This window comes from Poromitra crassiceps (assembly GCF_964638095.1).
Source record: "Poromitra crassiceps genome assembly, chromosome: 19".
Taxonomy (NCBI): domain Eukaryota; kingdom Metazoa; phylum Chordata; class Actinopteri; order Beryciformes; family Melamphaidae; genus Poromitra; species Poromitra crassiceps.
Window position 1 is genome coordinate 10526811 of NC_139646.1, and position 23472 is coordinate 10550282.

Below are 23472 nucleotides of genomic sequence, written 5' to 3' on the forward strand. Positions count from 1 at the left end.
CTAAGACAACACTGAATGGCATATACTGTAATAGCATTTCAATGCCTTCATCAGGTTTTTAAAAACTTTTTAAAAACCTGATGAAGGTCTAGTACCGAAACGTTGTTTCCCTATATATCTTCTAATAAAGAGTTTACCAGTAAGGTCAGTGTCATGCGGGATTTTCTCTACTTTTAATATAAAACATCAAACAAATAATTTCAGTGAGTATATCAGTACTTTGTGGGTCTGAGTTTTCAATGTAAAATGTGGTAAAATTATTTCAGTGAGTGCATCAGTAATTTTTTAGCATTTTCAGCATATTTCAACAATACTGCGATAATACTGATAACCGTGATCATTTTGGTCACTATAATCATGTGACATTTTCATTCTGTTTCATCTCCATATACACAACATGCAATCTTACAATCTCTTGTGCTATAATCCAGGGCGAGCCTGAGCCTTCATACAGAAGCCCAAGTCACATGTCATTTATGTCAAAAGAATGCTCTACTAACCCACACGAGGATATTAAGCTATGCTGTCATCAATCTAATCTAATCTCAGTGCTACTGTACATGGTTGAGTGTGTGTGTGTGTGTGTGTGTGTGTGTGTGTGTGTGTGTGTGTGTGTGTGTGTGTGTGTGTGTGTGTGTGTGTGTGTGTGTGTGTGTGTGTGTGTGTGTGTGTGTGTGTGTGTGTAAACATAATTTGGGCTGACTGTACATTGAAGCAGCTGAGCTGGTTCACTGGTCTGCTTCTCTGTCACAATCAAAGAACCTGAGAAGGAGTAATACCCTCCCTTTCTGCTTCAGGGCCCAGTGTCAAAACCCTTTAAAAAAGGACAGGTCACACTTGATAAGACGTGACAAAGAAAACATCCTTCACTACACTTCCCTGTACCGCCGCCATACAAAAGAGGATTCTCCTTTTCTCACATACACAAACACAGCGGTCCATTCCGTGCTCCGTGCACGGGGAATCAGAGGAGACGCGGCTCGTCTCGCCACAAATATGCCGCCAGTCAGGGTGTGAAAAGAGGCTTATCTGGGAAGAGAGGCTCCGCCTCTGTGACAGAGAGCTCCACACAAGTCCAGCTGTCAGATTAGCTAGACATGTCTGCCTGCTCCTTCTCTCTACTCTCTACATGTCTGCCTGCTCCTTCTCTCTACTCTCTACATGTCTGCCTGGTCCTTCTCTCTACTCTCTCCAGGCACATGGGGGCGGGGCCAGGGGAAGACATGTCTGCCTGCTCCTTCTCTCTACTCTCTCCAGGCACATGGGGGCGGGGCCAGGGGAAGACATGTCTGCCTGCTCCTTCTCTCTACTCTCTCCAGGCACATGGGGGCGGGGCCAGGGGAAGACATGTCTGCCTGGTTCTTCTCTCGACTCTCTCCAGGCACATGGGGGCGGGGCCAGGGGAAGACATGTCTGCCTGGTCCTTCTCTCTACTCTCTCCAGGCACATGGGGGCGGGGCCGGGGGAAGACATGTCTGCCTGGTCCTTCTCTCGACTCTCTCCAGGCACATGGGGGCGGGGCCAGGGGAAGACATGTCTGCCTGCTCCTTCTCTCTACTCTCTCCAGGCACATGGGGGCGGGGCCGGGGGAAGACATGTCTGCCTGCTCCTTCTCTCTACTCTCTCCAGGCACATGGGGGCGAGGCCGGGGGAAGACATGTCTGCCTGGTCCTTCTCTCGACTCTCTCCAGGCACATGGGGGCGGGGCCAGGGGAAGACATGTCTGCCTGGTCCTTCTCTCTACTCTCTCCAGGCACATGGGGGCGGGGCCAGGGGAAGACATGTCTGCCTGATCCTTCTCTCTACTCTCTCCAGGCACATGGGGGCAGGGCCAGGGGAAGACATGTCTGCCTGGTCCTTCTCTCTACTCTCTCCAGGCACATGGGGGCGGGGCCGGGGGAAGACATGTCTGCCTGGTCCTTCTCTCTACTCTCTCCAGGCACATGGGGGCGGGGCCAGGGGAAGACATGTCTGCCTGGTCCTTCTCTCTACTCTCTCCAGGCACATGGGGGCGGGGCCGGGGGAAGACATGTCTGCCTGGTCCTTCTCTCTACTCTCTCCAGGCACATGGGGGCGGGGCCGGGGGAAGACATGTCTGCCTGGTCCTTCTCTCTACTCTCTCCAGGCACATGGGGGCGGGGCCAGGGGAAGACATGTCTGCCTGCTCCTTCTCTACTCTCTCCAGGCACATGGGGGCGGGGCCAGGGGAAGACATGTCTGCCTGGTCCTTCTCTCGACTCTCTCCAGGCACATGGGGGCGGGGCCAGTGGAAGACATGTCTGCCTGCTCCTTCTCTCTACTCTCTCCAGGCACATGGGGGCGGGGCCAGGGGAAGACATGTCTGCCTGCTCCTTCTCTCGACTCTCTCCAGGCACATGGGGGCGGGGCCAGTGGAAGACATGTCTGCCTGCTCCTTCTCTCTACTCTCTCCAGGCACATGGGGGCGGAGCCAGGGGAAGACATGTCTGCCTGCTCCTTCTCTCTACTCTCTCCAGGCACATGGGGGCGGGGCCAGGGGAAGACATGTCTGCCTGCTCCTTCTCTCTACTCTCTCCAGGCACATGGGGGCGGGGACAGGGGAAGACATGTCTGCCTGGTCCTTCTCTCTACTCTCTCCAGGCACATGGGGGCGGGGCCAGTGGAAGACATGTCTGCCTGGTCCTTCTCTCTACTCTCTCCAGGCACATGGGGGCGGGGCCAGTGGAAGACATGTCTGCCTGCTCCTTCTCTCGACTCTCTCCAGGCACATGGGGGCGGGGCCGGGGGAAGACATGTCTGCCTGCTCCTTCTCTCTACTCTCTCCAGGCACATGGGGGCGGGGCCAGGGGAATGGAGGAAGTGAAAACAATCTGTTATTCTGTTCAGTCCTAAACAGTCGGTGTTGAGAAATATCCAGATTAGGGTTTGCATGCTCTATAAGGGGAAGGGAGGGGGTAGCTGTAGCTCATATAAAACATTCAAAGAGCTTCATATTCCGTTCAACCAAGTTCTATTGTCAGGTGTCCAGGTCTGGTCTCCAAGCATCATGTTGCAGGCTTAATGAGTTTAAACTCTAATTTAGACTCTTAATTTCATTCAGAGGGAGTCAAGAGAGTAATATGAGTCTAGATTGAACATACAGGCCATTCTTTATGTGGCTACTGAGATGGTATTGCACGCACACGCGCACACACACGCACGCACGCACGCACGCACACACACACACACACACACACACACACACACACACACACACACACACACACACACACACACACACACACACACACACACACACACACACACCAGTGAGTGGCTGCTGCTATAGGGTGGTTGCATCAGAAGGTGGATGGCACTACAATAGTTCACTTTCTTGGGTGACTGCAAACAAGTGTTTAAAAATGTGTTACAAATTGAGCACCTCCATCTGAAAGCCACCTCCTCTGACAAAATGCTACGTCGTGACCCAACATTCAATAAAATCTTGGTACGTTTTTAACTGCTTGGTTTACAAAATACCGGTACTACCACTTTTCTAGGTTCTATATTTTATGTACGGCAAGACACATTGGCCAATGTTCTTTGAGCTGTCCTCCAAGAAAACCAACACCAAGCTGGTCATGTGACAGGATTGAAAAACTAGAAGATAATTTAATTCGTCACACACAGCTTGACCGAATGACATTGACGTTGTCTACAGTGTGACACCGCATCATTCAAGTGAAGGACTGGGTGTCCGTGGAAATACGTCGGCACCAATAGAGCTTCCAATGCTGCAAATTCAATAGAGGTTCTAAAATAAACCCCATCTTTTCTAAAATGATACTTACAGCAGCTAGAATTATTAGACAGTGATGATGTTCTCTGTGCAAATGCCCATTATGAAGACAACTTGAGTACTCTGGGAGTCTGGGTAAAAAGCCCTTTGGATGCCTTCAAATCAATACGGTAGCCATTAACATTCATTTTCAATACCTACGGTATAGTAATGTGTGGATGGCAGGCATCCTGTTTTCCTCCCTGTTCACTTGATAGTAGGGATGTCACAATATATCGTCCCACAATATATCGCGATATCAAAACGTGACAATATGTATCGTTGAGATGAAATCTCATATCGCGAGAAAAATAAGCTGAACATCGTGGCACTGATCTGCATCTGATTGCACGCTCCCTCTCCTTTTCATTGCTTTGTTTGAACAGACGAGGGACGTTACAGACACGGAGGATGAAAATGGTGAAATGACTCAAATTAGCGTGGAGGATGCCCCCTCAACTTACAAATCGATCGCAAAAAAATATTGTTAAAATATCGTATCGTATCGTTATCGTGAACCCAATATCGTGTATCGTATCGTATCGTGAACTGAGTGTATCGTGACACCCCTACTTGGTAGTAATAGACCTCAGTCATCACTGCTGACAACAAGGACGTGTTATTGGATTATCGCCTCATACATCAAGCTCAAATATATAAATGGGGACTATTGATTTGATCTAAAAGGCATTGCTGTAGACGAGCATGTGATGAGACCAGGAGCATCAAAGGAAAAGGAAAAGGACAGCTACTGAAGGGATGGCTGATGGTTTCATCATCAAAAACCCCTTTGACGACTCGAGCGCCATCACCTAGGGAGGCTAAATGGCACAAGAGCTGTGTAACGTGTCACCTCAAGAGTGGCATCCTCAAAACCACATGTCCTTAATCATTATGGTTCACAGACGATCGGGATCGGCGGGGGAAAAAACAAACAAGCACGTGATCAGAGCATCCCTAATTAATACAGCTGAATTATGATCTAAAACGTAATTGATTACAAAAAAGGGAAAAAGAAAAATGAAATGATGACTTGCTCCTGCGTCCTACTTCGGTGGGCAGAGAATTCATTATGAAATGAATGTTGGTGTTATGTTGGTGGCAGAATTAGCTGGCATCCATGTTGGCCTGAAAGCACAACAGGCCAGGGTCGCTGTGTGCTTTGGGACAGCGCTCCAATTTGGACTCACCCATATTGCTGCATTTACACTACGATCACGCTCGAGGCAAAGCCCGACTAATAGTGAATAATATTTAGATTTTTGCAGTTTTCCTAACCACACGAACACATCATCTCTGCAGCCTATTCATAGCTTTCAAGGGGCGTTACGTGCTGCCGGGAACGCCCACCTGGCGGTCAAAAAAAACCTTGTTCATTCCGTTGCCTGCAAGTCGACTCACGCTGTTTGTTCAGCCAAAGTGCCGCATAGCCTACCTGTTGTGCTATCGGTTGCACTAAACCGACGAGGAGACACGCCTGGCTTGTGCTTTTACAGAATGCCGTCGGAGAAAGAAAACTCAGACAGGAGGAGGTTGTGGATTTGTGAGATTAGACGTGGTTCAGTCGCTGGGGAGGGCAAATGGCTACCATCAAAGTACACACGTCTTTGCGGCCAACATTTCATCAAAGGTAAGCTCAAGTAACGTTAACGGGGTATTTTAATCATTATTGTAACGTTACTTGAGCTTACCTTTGAGGAAATGTTGGCCGCAAAGACGTGTGTACAAATGGCTGAACAAACACTGCGTGAGAAACTAGTCGACTTGGCTGGCAGCGAATGAACAAGTTTGTTTTTTGACCGCCAGGTGGGCGTTCCCGGCAGCACGTAACGCCCCTTGAAAGCTATGAATATTTATGGACAAGACAGAAATCTAGGCACGAACATTTGTTTTATTTTGGCAGGCCCCACTTGATTGATGGGAGGCTTTGGTGAAACGGCTTTAACTTTAACAACTGCACGAGTGCTGAAGATATACTGTATAAAAATACAGAAAGTGAAATATAACGAGCACACCACTTTCACATTCTTCAAGCATTTTGGTGGGACAACCAGTATATAGGTATTACTCCAATTGTATCCTATTAGCATAATGCTTGCAAGTTCTTTTTTCCCCCACAGCGATGAAAAGCCAAGCCTGGCTGATTTGGGGGCTTGGGGGGGAATTCAGTGTGAATTCCAGGGATAGACACTTCACCCAGACAGACCCTGGAGCTTCACCCAGACAGACCCTGGAGCTTCACCCAGACAGACCCTGGAGCTTCACACCCAGACAGACCCTGGAGCTCTCCATTTGGATTCACTACTAGCAAAAGGCTAATCCCCATAGATGTTGTCAAATGCCTCCAACAAACCGCCACATTCCTGCAGACAAAGGCTTCCAGCGGCAGTTGCCTTGTTGAAACGCACCCTTGAGACATTGGAGGAAGGGTACTCCCTCTCATTCTGTCTGTCTGATGTTCTCCCTGCCTCTTCTCTCTCTCTCTCTCATTTCACAATCATAATGGATTAGTCTAAGTGGCTACTGCACATCAGTATAGAAGCTGGATAGGTCATACAGTAACAATACAGCTTAACTGGACACTAGATCCCCCCCCCCCCCCCCCCAGGCACCCAAGTAACTTGAATACATGGGAACAGGTTGCACTTGAAGCTACTGTAGGGATGCGCGATAGATCAGCAATCATATTGATATCGGCCGAGGTTAGTCATTTATTAAGATATTGGTATGGGTATGGTGAACAAAATAACAGCAATGTTAATATTGGTTATCGGCCAAAATGTTCATATTGAGAGAAAATGCGGGAACATTTTCAAAGTCACAGTGTTGTTTACATGTACATCATTTGATTATCATAGAAACTTGTTTTTATACAGATCATATTGACATCGGTAAAGCGGTTATCGGCCATAAGAGCAATGTTAATATCGGTTATCGGTATCAAACAAAATGTTCATATCGGTACATCCCCTACTCTGCAGCCCAGGCCTGTATGGCTGTTAACATGATCTAGGGATTGACAGAGATGGAAACAGAGACACACTATGGCTTTTTTTGTCACAGATTCAGGACTGAATTGGTCATGGATCTCACAAGATCTCACAAGATCCATGAATGTGTGCAGCTATAGTCAGGGGCCACTGCATTGATCAAGTGATAATTCACTTTAGTACAACACATCAACCCACCCACAAACCCCAACAACCTTTAACAATAATTACCAAGAGGCAGAATTACTCATTATACTGTATAATTACACAGACTACAGTAAAAATGTATTTTGATAAAAACAACTTTAAGTGTCTTTTAAGATAGTAGGCATCTCGTGCGTTCGCCTGTAGCTCGGCCTCGCCTGCCCTATTGTGTGTTGCTCACTAAATGTTATTGCATCAGTGATGTCACAATGCCTCCTTGTGTGTGGCTGTGTGCCTCATTATGATATCACTGATGACATCATCAATGTGTGTGTGTGTGTGTGTGTGTGTGTGTGTGTGTGTGTGTGTGTGTGTGTGTGTGTGTGTGTGTGCCCCTATGACATCACTGATCAGTCTTGTCACAATGCCTCCTTGTGTGTGTGTGTAATATCACTGACCAGTCTTGTCACAATGCCTCCTTGTGTGTGTGTGTGTGTGTGTGTGTGTGTGTGTGTGTGTGTGTGTGTGTGTGTGTGTGTGTGTGTGTTTGTGTGTGTGTGTGTGTGTGTGTGTGTGTGTGTGCCCCCTTATGAAATCACTTTTGACATCATCACTGATGACATCACATCATTAGCTAATTAGCCTAATTAAAAAATTCGGCTCCGTCGTGCTCTTTACACCCCCTGAAAGTTTCCGCCCAATCACACTTAAAAATGGCATAGCTGTGGCCGGACACAGGACTTCAAACAAACATTGCCTACATACTCAATTTGATATACCGGTAATAGAAGCAAAACATATGGACCATAAATGCCATGGGTAAAAGTAGAATTGTTATGCCAAACCGACATTCTTTCAGAGTTGACAGAGAGAGAAAGAATACACTGCATTCAGTAAAGGTCTGAACTTTATTGCTTCACAATTATTCCCACTAGCAGAGTTGCGTTCACAGACGTCAAGTTCTCGAGCGTCCACCGCACTAAATGCTATGTGCCTGACCATCCAGGGCTGGTCTGCTGACAGTCCAGCCCTGTCAGAGGAGATAAGGATCAGTATTCTCGTGAGTCATTTCCCCGTCCGGCCTGTCCTGCCCATGAAGATTCCTGTCGTCTCACAGGGAACAAACAGCCAGCTTGGTTGTCACACTCTCAGTAGCTCTTACTGTAGCTCTTACGGCACGGCACAACGCATATTTTCAGTGATCATCGCTACATTCTAGATTAGGCAAGAAAGACAAATAAAACAAGTACAGAGCCTGTGAAGGCCCACGGCGCGCGTGTCGAATTCCACTAGCTGCAGCATGAAACGGACAGAATTACTGACGGATAGATTTCTGTCCACTGGGCCATCTTGGAATGTCAACAACATAGCGGAGAGGCAGAAACACAGCAGCCTAGCCTCACTCATAACAGAGCTACTGCATCGATCATGGTCATACTATAAAGCAAGGAATCTCTGTCTGTCTGTCTGTCTGTCTGTATGTGTGTGCTTTGCATATTTTGAGAACAGAACAAATATTCAAATCAGTTAATATGAGTTGGATGTTTGCCTCCACTGTTAAAGAATGATCTCTAAACTCAAAAAGGCATACAAATGAAGATTATTATTACTATTATGTAAAACCTAGAAGATATTTACCTCCCCCAGATGGTGCAAAATTACATCAATCTTTTTGATTAGGGACACAAAAGGCACCATGTGTTCAACCTCACCTCATCTCATGACACAGGGGGGCCACAGGGGGGGCCACAGATGAGAATTTCAAATAGAAACATGACTATATATGTGTCCCAGATGGATAGGATTGTACTCTTGCATGACATAATAGGGGTAGGGAAGAAAATATACTCACGGATTTGGCCAAACGAATGAACTTGAAAATGTATTCATTAGCGTCTAGTTTAAATAATTGTGGCGTGCAATTATGTTTGGATGATTAAGCAGAGCGTAATTACCTAGACTGCTGACACAGCTGAAGCCTATAGATCACAGTGGTTCTTAAGAGATAAAACATTTGGCTGGAAAAGCCCAGCCTAGCAGTTCCATCTGGTTCACATATGCACATCTGACACTCCCGTTCGTAATGTAGTCCTGGAGAACGGCTACGAAAGAACTGCCTCAGCCAACTTCCTTATCGGGTGGGCGGTTATTTATCTCGTGCTGAACAATAGGTGATGTGAATAGAAGGTGGGCGGCAGCAGGGTGACCTTGTGGGTTACAGAGGCTGCACCCTGGAACGTCACAAATTCAATCCCTGCAACAGCCATTCAGTTGAGTTGAGTTCACAGATATTGTCATGAATGAACACCTTTCACTGCTTTACAAGAGTTTTGCGTGGCGATTAGAATATAGGCGCTGTGGTTAAACGCCCCCCACATGACAAGCACATGAAGTACTGCTAGTCAGGCTTCGGGAGGAACTCCTGCTTTAAGGTCTTTGCACACGCAGTCCGATTGTTTTTCGTATGCGTGTTTCTTAATCTGTCATCTGAAAACACAGATTAACAAAAAAAACGCGGCTCGCGAAAGAAAATCTATTGACTGATGCGAAAAACGCAGAAAATCGAACCTCGTCCGAAAACTTAAATGACGGGACGTAATTGTCGGGACTCGGTGTGTCAATGATGATTGACACAAATGAGGTTGTATTCTTTTTTCTTTTTTTTAGTGCGTCAATTTCGGACGGAAATACGGACTTGGTGCGCAAAAGCTATTAGCGCTTAAAGCTAAAAAGAGCATGTGTGTTATATTAGCCTTACCTGCTTGCCCTCCAGAGAGTACAGCCTCTTGACCGCACCAGAGTCCAGCTTGATCGCATCGGTGATGTCGGCTAGCACCTGATCCAAGGAGTGGGCCGTCTTCTTGTTGAGGAGTATCCGCACCGCCTTGCGGGGTTTGACGCCGCTGCGGATGACGGTGACCAGCTTGGGTTTGATGAAGTCCTTGGCCTCGCGCTGCTGCTGCTCGCTCTTCAGCGCGCTGAGGGAGGACAGCGAGCGGCACGTGCCCGTCTTGCTGCCCACCGACCAGTTGGGGTTGACGTTCTTAGTGTAGTCCACGTGGCGGAAGGGTTCATTGGAGGCGCATACGTAGCTCTCACCTGGAGGAAGAAAAGAAAATGGTAGAAGTGACAGTCAAGAACCTGACGAAGACCAAGACGGTTCAAAACATTGTCTATGGGTGTTCCGGGTAGTGCAGCAGTAGATTCCCCCCGCCTACTGTACCCCAACACGAGGGGTCGCAGGTTCGAGCCCCCCGTGTTACCTCCGGCTTGGTCGGGGCGTCCATACGGGCACAATTGGCCGCGTCTGTGGGTGGAGAGCCGGATTAGGGGGTAGGTGTCCTGGTCGCTGCACTAGCGCCTGCTCTAGTCGGTCAGGGCGCCTGTTCAGGGGGAGGGGAACTAGGGGGAAATAGCGTGATCCTCCCACGTTGATACGTCCTGCCGGTGAAACTCGTCGCTGTCGGATGAAAAGTAGCAGCTGGTGACTGCACATGGAGCCGGAGGAAGCATGTGCTAGTCTACAACTCTCCCCAGATCGACAGAGGGAGTGGAGCAATGATCGGGACAGGAAATAGCCAAGTACTATTAGGGAGAAAGGACGATCAAAAACATTGTGGACTATGAATACATGTCCTGGAGCAGCATTATGCCGATTTGTATATGATATTTCTCTATCCTGCAGCAGCACTAGGGTGAATGTGCACATAGCCTCATGCTATTTAGAAATGACAGTCAAAACATGGATCCATTCCATTGGCAAGAGATGGTCTTAGGAACTGCCTATGTACTGTATGGGGGAAAGGCGTGTGCACTGCAGACTATAGGCTACATATACCAATATACTGTAAAGCACTAGAAAAAGATCCCAGCTTATGTGTTCGGTATGCGCCGTAAAAAAAAAAAAAACTCATCCTGCGGCAGTGAGCCAATCAGTTCCACAATGGATAACAAAGAGTTAACATTCCTCAGTGGAACAAAAAGGCCCATTCAGAGGGCAGGCCAGTGTGACCACGTTTACATGCACACAATATTACGCTTTTTGCCCATATTCGGAAAATGACAATATTCCGACTAAATGAATAATCCAGGGGGGGGGGGGGGGGGAGAGAGAAGAGATGCAGGTAGGCGGAGCCGCGGAGTTCTTCTGTTGAGAATAAACAGAGCAGCACTATTCTTACGAGCATCACTTGGTCCATTTCAGGAGCTTGCTGCTGAAAAGTTTGGTGTTGCGCACCCAAGTCTTTCATAAATGGTAAATGGCCTGCATTTATATAGCGCTTTTATCCAAAGCGCTTTACAATCAGTAGAGATAGTCTACATTCACCCATTCATACACCGATGGCGGCAGGCTGCCACGCAGGGTGCCTACACACCATCGGGAGCAAGGAGGGTTAAGTGTCTTGCCCAAGGACACAACGACAGCAGCTGGGAGGGAGCGGGGATCGAACCGCCAACCCTTGCGTCATTGGCCGACCCGCTCTACCTCCTGAGCTAAAGCCGCCCATAAAAAGTTCATCATAAACTTCATAAAAAGTTGGCTAGTAGCCTACGTTATTACCTCGCAGGCTCAGAAGCATTGTGGACTTCCGTGGGCACTGGGCACTATAGGCTACTCTCTCTCTCTTTAAATCGATGTTTCTCATCTCCTCCCGATCAGAAATGTCGGCTTATCTTTTTGCATGCCAGAGATGATGGATTATTATGATTATATCGCCTGTTCTAGCGCTTTCTAGCACACATCAGTTGGCCACAAACAGGCAACATGCGTCGCAAACTGCGGTAAAAACCCTGATTGAGACCCATATTCCGAATGCGCTGTATACATGATCAAAGAATCCTCCGAAAACCTGAATAATACTGGAATAACCCAGGTGTCTGGAATATGCTGTTTACATGACCCTTATCAAATTCAGAATATTGTCATTTTCCGAATAATAGTGGAATATTGTGTGCATGTAAACTTAGTCACTGTCTCCTCTCCCTGTCAGAGGCCAGGCCAGTGTAACACTGTCTCCTCTCTGTCACATTCAGAGGGCAGGCCAGTGTAACACTGTCTCCTCTCTCTGTCACATTCAGAGGCCAGGCCAGTGTAACACTGTCTCCTCTCTGTCACATTCAGAGGGCAGACCAGTGTAACACTGTCTCCTCTCCCTGTCACATTCAGAGGCCAGGCCAGTGTAACACTGTCTCCTCTCCCTGTCACATTCAGAGGCCAGGCCAGTGTAACACTGTCTCCTCTCCCTGTCACATTCAGAGGCCAGGCCAGTGTAACACTGTCTCCTCTCCCTGTCACACTCAGAGGCCAGGCCAGTGTAACACTGTCTCCTCTCTCTGTCACATTCAGAGGGCAGGCCAGTGTAACACTGTCTCCTCTCTCTGTCACATTCAGAGGGCAGGCCAGTGTAACACTGTCTCCTCTCCCTGTCACATTCAGAGGGCAGGCCAGTGTAACACTGTCTCCTCTCTCTGTCACATTCAGAGGGCAGGCCAGTGTAACACTGTCTCCTCTCCCTGTCACATTCAGAGGACAGGCCAGTGTAACACTGTCTCCTCTCTCTGTCACACTCAGAGGGCAGGCCAGTGTAACACTGTCTCCTCTCCCTGTCACATTCAGAGGACAGGCCAGTGTAACACTGTCTCCTCTCTGTCACATTCAGAGGCCAGGCCAGTGTAACACTGTCTCCTCTCTCTGTCACACTCAGAGGGCACGCCAGTGTAACACTGTCTCCTCTCCCTGTCAGCTGTTCAGCTGCTGCACACTGGCCTTCCTCCAAGCAAAGCTTTTTCTTCTGCCCGCCATTCCATTCTAACAGTTAACAAGCAAGTGTTTCCCCTTAACAACAAAGTCATGTGACAAATACAGGCCAGGGCTTTGCTGGTAAATAAAACCGCAGTAGGAATGTCCTGTGATTGCTTTGAAGGCTGAGTGTTGGATCAGAAAATGTGTGTGTGCTCCGCGGCCATAACCGTTTCACTCTGAGAAAGAGAGTGAAAAGCTGAGGGAGAGACTCTCCTCTTACTGCTACGTTCAGAAGTGCCGGAGAGTCCAAGAACAACTGACCGAAACAGCAGCCTCATATAGATTATAATGCTATGTTTGCATTCTGCTGTAGTGAGATCTGCTGTCTCTCAAGTGATCTAGAGGAGTGGGCCAGAAGACAAAGATCAAGGACTTTCTCACTGATGGACTTGCAAAGAGATGAACAGCATAGCTTTGATGATAACACACAAATTGATCAACTGAAAAACATAAGTAGCATATTATAATTCAAAGGAATATCATGCTCCTTTCAAGCATCCCTCGCTGGCAGCGCTTATTTCTACCGTGCCTCGTCGGTTTTCCCTCGAGGTCGCAGGTGAACGCAACGGTCTCGCCCGCTCGACTGTTGAGCAACTGTGCGCCGCGTGGAACCGCTGACCACCTGATTATATTAGTAAGATGTCTAACGAGCAAGGAGACCAGCTTAGCAGTGCCAATATCCTGCAAAGCATTATACACCAGATCCTAAAGACCATACTAATCAATGACATACTGCTCAAGCTCATTTGGACATGTGTGTTTCTGCCAATGAGAGCTACGATGTACGATGCACCTGTATCTTTGAATCTGTGTGACATTCTCACAGTCTGGGCCTTGTTCATTAGAGACAGTTGCTTAAGCTGTGTTCACACCGAGATATTTATTTTTCTCTCTGTCGCTCGATTCAACCCTTTGGAATCGCTCTGTCGCTCTGTTTAAATCGCTCGTCAACACGCACAATAATTGACGGACATCTGGGGGCTATAATGTTACGCAATGTCATGATATTTGTCCACTACGAGCCACCGTAGTTGTTTACAAGCTAAGCCTATCAGCGTGCTCCTAACGCAAGCTCTATACCGGTAGTACAGACTTCACTTCATGTCAGCTCTCAGCCTGTCAATCAGCTGTCAATGCGGTTTGTTGCCACACAATAAACCAGCGGTTTGTTCCAAGCCAGTGTGATCCTTGACTCGCTCTCACACGGCAGCCAATCAGCGTTGAACAGCGAGCGACTGATGCCAGCGTAATTTCCCTCGAGTTGGGATATTTCATCTCGGGCGACGAGCGAATGTTCTCCCTATCGCTCTGTCTCTGTCGCTCGGACGCCCAGCGATTTTTCTCCCGGGCGAATATACGCTCAATCGCTCGTTTGCATTGACTTTGTATGTAAACTCGATGCCAGTGAAAAACTTTAATAGGTCGTGTGAACGCAGCTTTAGCCCTGAAGCTGCGAGCTGCTTAGCCCTGAAGCTGACCAACACACATGAGAATACAATCCCACATTACACAGAACACACTTGGATGGACACAAATGTGCTTTTGTGTTGACAATCATCTTGGCAAAAGTTAACTTAAAGTGATAATACAGAAGATTTCAGGTTTTGTTCTCTTGGGCGACACCTATTGGCGATGAGTGGTGATTGCAGGTGAGATCCAAACTGTTACAGTATGTGACATTACTCAGTTTGTTTGGCCATAGCAACCACCCGTAATGCTAGCAGAGATCTGAAAAAAGTAGCTTGTTATCCTACTTCACACAAGAGTTGCCAGGAACCTACAGCAACCTAAAGAGTGAGTCTATTGTGTTAGCTCCGCCCACCCTGTGAACCTACAGCAACCTAAAGAGTGAGTCTATTGTGTTAGCTCCGCCCACCCTGTGAACCTACAGCAACCTAAAGAGTGAGTCTATTGTGTTAGCTCCGCCCACCCTGTGAACCTACAGCAACCTAAAGAGTGAGTCTATTGTGTTAGCTCCGCCCACCCTGTGTCACCACAGACACCAAGTTCATAAATGCTGCAATACTGAAAATGCAAAGGCTTCCATCAATGGTCCATAGGCTCAATCATACAATACAGCTCAGCATTCAACACCATAGTAACCTCCAGGCTGGTACGCAAGCTCAGGGATCTGGGACTAAACACGGCAATGTGCGACTGGATCCTGGATTTCCTGACAGACCGCCGCCAGGTGGTGAGGGTGGGCAACCTCACCTCCTCCCCACTGACCATCAGCATAGGAGCGCCCCAGGGGTGCGTCTCCAGCCCCTTCTGGTACGACCTCTACACCCACGACTGCGTGGCGACTCAAACCTCAAACACCATCGTGAAGTTTGCAGACGACACAGCAGTCGTGGGGCTGATCTCGGGGGACGACGAGACGGCCTACAGAGAGGAGGTGAGGGCCCTGGAACAATGGTGCCAGGACAACCACCTCTCTCTGAACATCTCCAAGACCAAGGAGATCATTGTGGACTACAGGAGAGGGGGGGGGGGGGCGTACACCCCCCAATCACCATCAACGGCACAGTGGTGGAAAGGGTGGACAGCTTCAAGTACCTGGGAGTCAACATCCACCAGGACCTGACCTGGGCCGGTCACACCGCCACTGTTGTCAAAAAGGCCCAACAGCGACTACACGGACTCAGGCGCCTGAAGAAATTTGGGCTAAGGAAAGAAATCCTCAGGGACTTCTACAGAGGCACCATTGAAAGCCTGCTGACTGGCGGCTTCACCACCTGGTACGGGAACTGTACCACCATGGACCGCAGGGCGCTACGGAGGGTGAGGCACGCGGCCCAGCACGTAACAGGATGTGAGTTGCCAGAACTGCATGAACTGTATAACCAGCGGTGCCTCAAGAGGTCCCTGAAGATCATCAAAGACACAAACCATCCCCACAACAGCCTGTTCTCCCTGCTACCCTCAGGGAGGAGATACAGGGTTCCAAAAGCACGCACAAATCGCTTGAGGAACAGTTTCTTCCCGCAGGCCACAAGACTCCTTAACATACACAAATAGTGTAGTAGTCGTACCGTACCGTACTGCAGCTGCTACCATTACTTATGTCTAATGTTTAATTGTATGTACCGTAAATTCCGGACTATAAGCCGCGGCTTTTTTCCCGTTTTTTGGCCTTTTTTGCCCCCTGCGGCTTATATAACGGTGCGTCTTATCTATGGATTTTTTCCAAAAAAAAAAAAAAAAAAAATCTCTCTTTTTTAGCACTCTTTCTAACTATAAATCCACTTCTGTTTTAATTTCCTCTCTTGCCCTCTTTTAACAACATAACATAACATAACATAACACAACACAGGTAAGCAGAAAGAAAAAGACGAAGCAATCACGCCATGAATGAGGAAATGACTCACCTGCTGGAGGCTGGAGATACACGCTTGGGCTAAACTTTTACTCCGTGAAACACTATCGATTAAGTCCGACATCGCTCAGAGGTTTTGAGCAGCTTGAAAACAAGTTTGAAAACGTGCAGAAGTCCATCCACTCACTCACTAAAGAAACTAAGGCAACCGTGAACAGAGTTTATAATGCGGAAAAGCGCATCCGCGCACTGGAGGACAAAAACAACACAGTGAGTCCGAAAATGGATAAAATGCAAAATCGAAACCCTGCACACGCAGGTTGATGACTTAATCAGCAGGAGTAAAAGAAATAACATTCGCCTGATCAATGTAAAAGAGGAGCTGAGATTGGTGACATGGACGCTTTTGTGGCAAAATCCTGTGTTACATCCTGGACCTGAAGGAAGGCGAGAAACCACCAGAGGTGGACAGGGCACACCGGGCGCCTCGGCCACGTCCAGACCCCGGCCTGCCACCGAGGGCCATCTTCATCTGCCTACTCCGCTGGCCCGACCGTCAACTCATCCTCCAGGCTGCGGGGAAGAAGCCCCTCACCTGGGAGGGTACGCGCTTTTTCGTCCCGGCAGGACCTCTCCGCGTTGGTGCAACAGAAACGCGCAACATACAACAGCATCATCGAGTCAATGGATATCGCTTTGGCGTACTGTACCCAGCGAGACTCGTCATAACCAGACCGGACTATCTTTAGCACTCTTTCTAACTATAAATCCACTTCTGTTTTAATTTCCTCTCTTGCCCTCTTTTCACCACACCGCGGACACTGTGTGCCCAGCGGCGGAACAAGAGCTCAAAGTGAAACTGCCGAATATCTTTTGAGTTGGACTGGTCAATAGTACTGTGAGTAACTAAAATAAAAAAATAAAAAACGGAATTCTCTCTTCTTTAGCACTCTTTCTAACTATAAATCCACTTCTGTTTTAATTTCCTCTCTTGCCCTCTTTTCACCACACCGCGGACACTGTGTGCACTGTAAAAAAAACAAAAAATACCACAATGTGTGATTTTGTCTGGGGATTAGTGACCTGACTTTTGTTTTGTTGAAATGTTAATAAATGGGAGCTTCCCCAAACAGCCATCTGTTTCCCGACAATCCCCTCTGTGCACGAAGCCTTACATATGGTAATTAAACATCAAAACACCCGCGGCTTATAGACCGGTGCGGCTTATAGAAGAAAAAAATAGTCACCTTTGAAGGTGCGGCTTATAGACCGGTGCATCTTATAGTCCGGAATTTACGGTATAATAAGGTACATGCTATTTGCACCTGTATGTCAAATACGTCGAATTTAAAATGTTTAAGCACGTCTAACGTATGCACATGACATGTGCACCTATGTGCAGTGAATATGCCACTGTCTCGGACTGTCTTATCACTATACTGCCTTATTGCTCATTGTTGCTTATTGCTTATTGCTTATTTCCTTATTGCTTATTGTTTTTGCACTCATTGTTATATTTGTACTATGTCGTAAACGGAGCCTACAGCACAAGAATTTCACACGTGATACTTGTACCATGGAGTGACAATAAAAATCTTGAATCTTGAATCTTGAATCTTGAATCATCATTGTGTTAACTCACTATCAGATAGTGACTTAACAGACATTTATTTAGATGAAAATCTTCCGTATTATCACTTTAAAGTCTTATCTGTAAAATGTTCGTCACCGGATGTGTGTCAAGAAGGCGAAAGATTTGCGAGACGGTGCAAGACATCCTTATGAGACAGCGTGTCCCGCGGTGCCTGGCTTTATTAAGCTAGCAATTAACCAAAGGCTAATTAAGAGGCTAGGACACAGCTGGGGGGACTGAGCTATGGCTGAAAAAAGAAGGCAAAATATAACTGGACTGCCATCCATCCACCCACTGACAGAATACTGATACTCTGATGGCGACTGGTGACAGAAGTGTATTCCCAAGGGCTCGAGGGGTCTCAGGTGTGACGTCCCCCCAGCAGCAAGGTTAGGGAGCCCAGCCTCCCTCTCCACTGGCTGTAGTCACATGTGTTGGACAGATGAGATGGCCTTTAACAGGGGTGTTCAACACACCCCAGCTGCTCCCACTGAAGTGGTGACACAGCTGCCACTCAGAGAAAACACACACCATCAGTACAATGGTAAATCAGGCCTGAAAAGTGACCCCTTGAGATTCTCAGATGCAAATAGCGAATGTATGGTCTTTCCTAGATGTCTGAATTAATACTCAATGAATATTAATCTCATCTATACATTATGCATACTTATCATGATGCTGGCCAATGTACCTTATCATCCAAAATGGTTTAAAACTCCAAAACATTCTCCTTTCAACGATGAGGTTTTTCTTGATCATTAAAAAAACCTGACGTTTTCTCTGCAAAAAGTTTTTTTTACTTAAATGTGCTATATTTTCACTATGAGGTTTAAGCGTGTGTGCTTCACTCTCAAAGTTCTGTTTTCAGGCGACCGATTCTCATTACAAACCGTTACCGAGTACAAGACTTCAATACAGCAAGAAATTAGCTACTAATGTCGGCTACACTATCATATATTTGCAAACACTTAGGACATAAAAAAAAACTTAAAAGGCTTAATTCCTCCCGACGGAACGGTAAATCCCTTGGCTCGGGAGGGCCGTTATAGAATTTGTTTATCAGTCCGCTTTTTGTGCACCTCTGCATATTCACGCCATGAACGACAAAGCTCTTCCTAAACACGCTGCTTCTCTGCATTCACTTCCACAAGCGCAGCAGTTCCAGTGGACTACTCGACTCAGTAAGCCCATCCAGCTAGAAGAGGCTCACGTGTGAATGGTGCTTGATTGGGTTTCCACACAAAAGGCCCCAGCAGTCCTCAATCAATGGATGCAGACTGCTGAGCTGTGCAGTAATGTCCCCTCTCCCTGTCCATGAGATGGGCGAGTAAACAAAGACAAGACACTACACTGCTGCTTCACCCGCCTGCGTCTCCAGCTGGAAGACAAGACACTACACTGCTGCTTCACCTGCCTGCGTCTCCAGCTGGAAGACAAGACACTACACTGCTGCTTCACCTGCCTGTGTCTCCAGCTGGAAGACAAGACACTACACTGCTGCTTCACCTGCCTGTGTCTCCAGCTGGAAGACAAGACACTACACTGCTGCTTCACCTGCCTGTGTCTCCAGCTGGAAGACAAGACACTACACTGCTGCTTCACCTGCCTGTGTCTCCAGCTGGAAGATAAGACACTACACTGCTGCTTCACCTGCCTGTGTCTCCAGCTGGAAGACAAGACACTACACTGCTGCTTCACCTGCCTGTGTCTCCAGCTGGAAGACAAGACACTACACTGCTGCTTCACCCGCCTGCGTCTCCAGCTGGAAGACAAGACACTACACTGCTGCTTCACCTGCCTGTGTCTCCAGCTGGAAGACAAGACACTACACTGCTGCTTCACCTGCCTGTGTCTCCAGCTGGAAGACAAGACACTACACTGCTGCTTCACCCGCCTGCGTCTCCAGCTGGAAGACAAGACACTACACTGCTGCTTCACCTGCCTGTGTCTCCAGCTGGAAGATAAGACACTACACTGCTGCTTCACCTGCCTGTGTCTCCAGCTGGAAGACAAGACACTACACTGCTGCTTCACCCGCCTGCGTCTCCAGCTGGAAGACAAGACACTACACTGCTGCTTCACCCGCCTGTGTCTCCAGCTGGAAGACAAGACACTACACTGCTGCTTCACCTGCCTGTGTCTCCAGCTGGAAGACAAGACACTACACTGCTGCTTCACCTGCCTGTGTCTCCAGCTGGAAGACAAGACACTACACTGCTGCTTCACCTGCCTGTGTCTCCAGCTGGAAGACAAGACACTACTGTGCTGCTTCACCTGCCTGCGTCTCCAGCTGGAAGACAAGACACTACACTGCTGCTTCACCTGCCTGTGTCTCCAGCTGGAAGACAAGACACTACACTGCTGCTTCACCTGCCTGCGTCTCCAGCTGGAAGACAAGACACTACACTGCTGCTTCACCTGCCTGTGTCTCCAGCTGGAAGACAAGACACTACACTGCTGCTTCACCCGCCTGCGTCTCCAGCTGGAAGACAAGACACTACACTGCTGCTTCACCTGCCTGTGTCTCCAGCTGGAAGACAAGACACTACACTGCTGCTTCACCCGCCTGTGTCTCCAGCTGGAAGACAAGACACTACACTGCTGCTTCACCTGCCTGCGTCTCCAGCTGGAAGACAAGACACTACTGTGCTGCTTCACCTGCCTGTGTCTCCAGCTGGAAGACAAGACACTACACTGCTGCTTCACCCGCCTGTGTCTCCAGCTGGAAGACAAGACACTACACTGCTGCTTCACCCGCCTGCGTCTCCAGCTGGAAGACAAGACACTACACTGCTGCTTCACCTGCCTGTGTCTCCTTGCTGTCCTCCTCATAGACCCCTATGTTTACGTCACAGGCAAAATGAGCTGTTGAAGCATCAGAGAGAGTGAGGAAGAACTGTGGAGTCAAAATAGTTTTTCATAGTTTAGGACCAAACTCTTAAAGTGCGTGGTGCGGGTAAAAAAAAAATACAGTTAGGACTCAAGATTCTTAAGAAAATACCCCCCTCCAAAAAAAGAGAGAATCCTAATTGCTTGCTACATAAAAGTCCCACATATTAATGCAAAGTGGTCTCTAACCTGCAGCATGGTCTTTCTTTAAGTGCTAACAATAAGGGGAGAGGTGAGTTTTGTTAGATGTTCCAAAACAAACAGGGAGAATTAAAAAACATTCTGTATGATCTGCAACTCTCCTTTTTTTTTTTAGATGACCTCATCATTAACGCAAACCCAATGTCCTCGTTTAGCAATGGGTGACCTATATATTGAACCACAGAAGTGCAGGAACAGAACGATCTCGAGCAGATCCAATGCACCAAAACAACTTTCGCTCAATATGCCGAACTACGAGATGCTATGCGGATCAGGCAGGCACTGGCCTAAATCTTCCCGGGTCTCTCAGGGGATGGGGCAGAGGAAGTGAGCGGAGTGCAGAGAGTCGAAACGTTTTGGCAGGACGTGAGATGAAAATAGAGGAGGATGTGAGAGGCACATATCGCTGCCTAGTGAAAAGTGAAAGAAAATGTCACTGCTTTGCCACAAAACTACTGTGCCAAGAATGCATTAAGACCCCACCTGCTGCACTTTCCCAAAAGACATTCACTGACCCTACAGTACATCAACTCTTGAGTGTAAGAGGCAGCATTTTTTTTTACTGGCTATTAGTTTCAACATTCAATTATTAGTTTTGGAATGAGAACTCAATAAAAAGATTGTCTAAATCTCCAGTCAACTCTAAAACAGGAGCAGTAACAGACATTGGATGGGGGAGGGAAAGCCTTCATCTCTCATGGCCCAAGGGTGAAATAACCCCCCCCCCCCCCCCCCCACACACACACACACACACAGGCAGAGGCAGCCCCCCCCCCCCCCCCCCCCCCCCCACACACACACACACAGGCAGAGGCAGCCCCCCCACACACACACACACGCAGAGGCAGGCATGCACTAGAGGGCACGTTCACACCCACACAATCTGGGTTCACCAATACATATGGAGTCAAATATAGACTCATTTGGAGAGGGGAGGAGGGAGGGAGAGGCAGATCAATGCATGCACATTAGTGCAGACCTGTGTTGAACTAAGCCCCACTTACCAGGGAGCTGCTTGGCTCTGACTGATGCTCAAGGCTGGGTCAAGCATGTCAGAACAGTTATGTCAAAGCAGCCACAAAGACGCATGGGGTATACCCCGTGGTAGGTTGGAAAACCATAATGGTGATAGAGTTCTATATAATGTACTACTACTAGGCAGGATTTGCCTTGCTCAAAGGAGGATTATTCTCAAAGTAAAATGTTGCTTTGAAGTTGAAATTTCAACTTTGCTGATAGGCCACATAAATGAAATATATGCATGTGTTCTGATCTTTTGAATCGTTTTTGCCCAGCTTGCCTGAGGTCATAGTGTTGGCCCAGTTGTTTAATAACCCAATGCAAAACAGTTTAGGCTACATTTATGCTTGTGGCAGAATATCCATAATTTACACACTGACTGAAATAATGAAATGTGGTGACTGGAGCCTATGGCTTCTGTTCATTATCGTTATAGCCCTATCTTATACATAAATCCAAAGAGCAATTTTGCGCATTGCCATATAAGTTCATGCATTGACCTCCTTTCGTGATGTATGGTTACATGGGGGAGGAGGTTACATTAGTGACCCTTACCCTCTACTAACTCATCCAGAGTGGTGATCCTCTTGCCTCCTTCCACCGTGTATAATGCCCGGACTCCTTGGGGAAGGTTGACGTTGTCGGAGAGGGAGCGGGTGAGCTCCATAAGCAGCGCGTCCAGGGACCTAAAACGGTCGCCAGACACGGCGTACACCAACCCCTTGAAGTATTTGTCACCATTGCGATAGAATCGCACTTTTTTCGCTTTCTTCTCCGACGTGAGAGACTGGAGTGTGCGTGTGCGGTAGAAACTACAGTGCGCACTGTGCGCCGGGCTGGGGACCAGTCCGTTACCTCTGGCGCCTGAATGCGACCCTGAGCCTGAGTTGGCCCTGCCTGGTGACCGGTGCGTCTTCTCTCGTTCCTCGAAATGTTCAAATTCAATACTTCTGCTTTGCGACATGTTTTCAACCCCCTTTCTTTCTACGGTACGTCACACACCCGTCAGTGAATGCTGTAGATTAGAAACGATGCGTCCGAAGAGGATACACGTGTGCGCCTCCAGTGACTCTCTCCACTTCCAGATACAATTTGTTGCAGCCGCACACAGTCCTCGCAGCGTCGCAGCACACTTAGGACATGAGACACAACTCAGCTCCAGAAGATAACCCCGTCCTGACTGTTCCGCTGTCTGTGCATACTAAAACAGGGTGGGCGCAATATTCCAAGCGGCAACTCGGGACGTATCCGGTTGAAACTGTGGCAAATAATGGCCAGCTTTCTTTGATAGTCATCGCAGTAGGCCCACATACAATGAAGAAATTTGACAAAACTTCGGTGTGCCGCAAAAGCCGCAAGACTCCTTTTCCTCCTCACATCCTCTCTGACTGCTCGTCCGCTCTGAACTGTCAAATCAATGGGGATGGAGAGAGAGAAGCTTATCCGCCCCCGGGTCCTAATGCCACCTATTGTTCACTAATGTATTCAGAAACCTGAACAATGAAGTGTTTACACACTCCTCCCCAATGACCTCCAAATGCTTTCAAAGTGGGTATAAGTACATTATATTGGGGTCATTTTGCCTGGGTATAGAGTCTGAGAGCCTTAAAAACAGAGCCTGGTCAGTGGTCCGTTTATAAGATGATTTCAATGTTACAAGTGGGCTGGGCCAACATA

General features: G+C 47.9%; 1 protein-coding gene across 1 annotated transcript in view; it reads right to left on the bottom strand.

Annotated features, from left to right (window-relative positions):
* The window catches only part of dclk2a (doublecortin-like kinase 2a), a gene marked incomplete at both ends in the record, with an annotated part of 91748 nt that extends 68989 nt beyond the window's left edge, over positions 1 to 22759 (bottom strand). Inside the window, 2 exons of the mRNA XM_083655770.1 lie at positions 9689 to 10029; positions 22351 to 22759. Of these exons, the coding sequence (XP_083511896.1) occupies positions 9689 to 10029; positions 22351 to 22759 (750 nt within the window). The remainder of the gene's footprint in view (positions 1 to 9688; positions 10030 to 22350) is intronic.
* Positions 22760 to 23472: the final 713 nt, after the last annotated feature.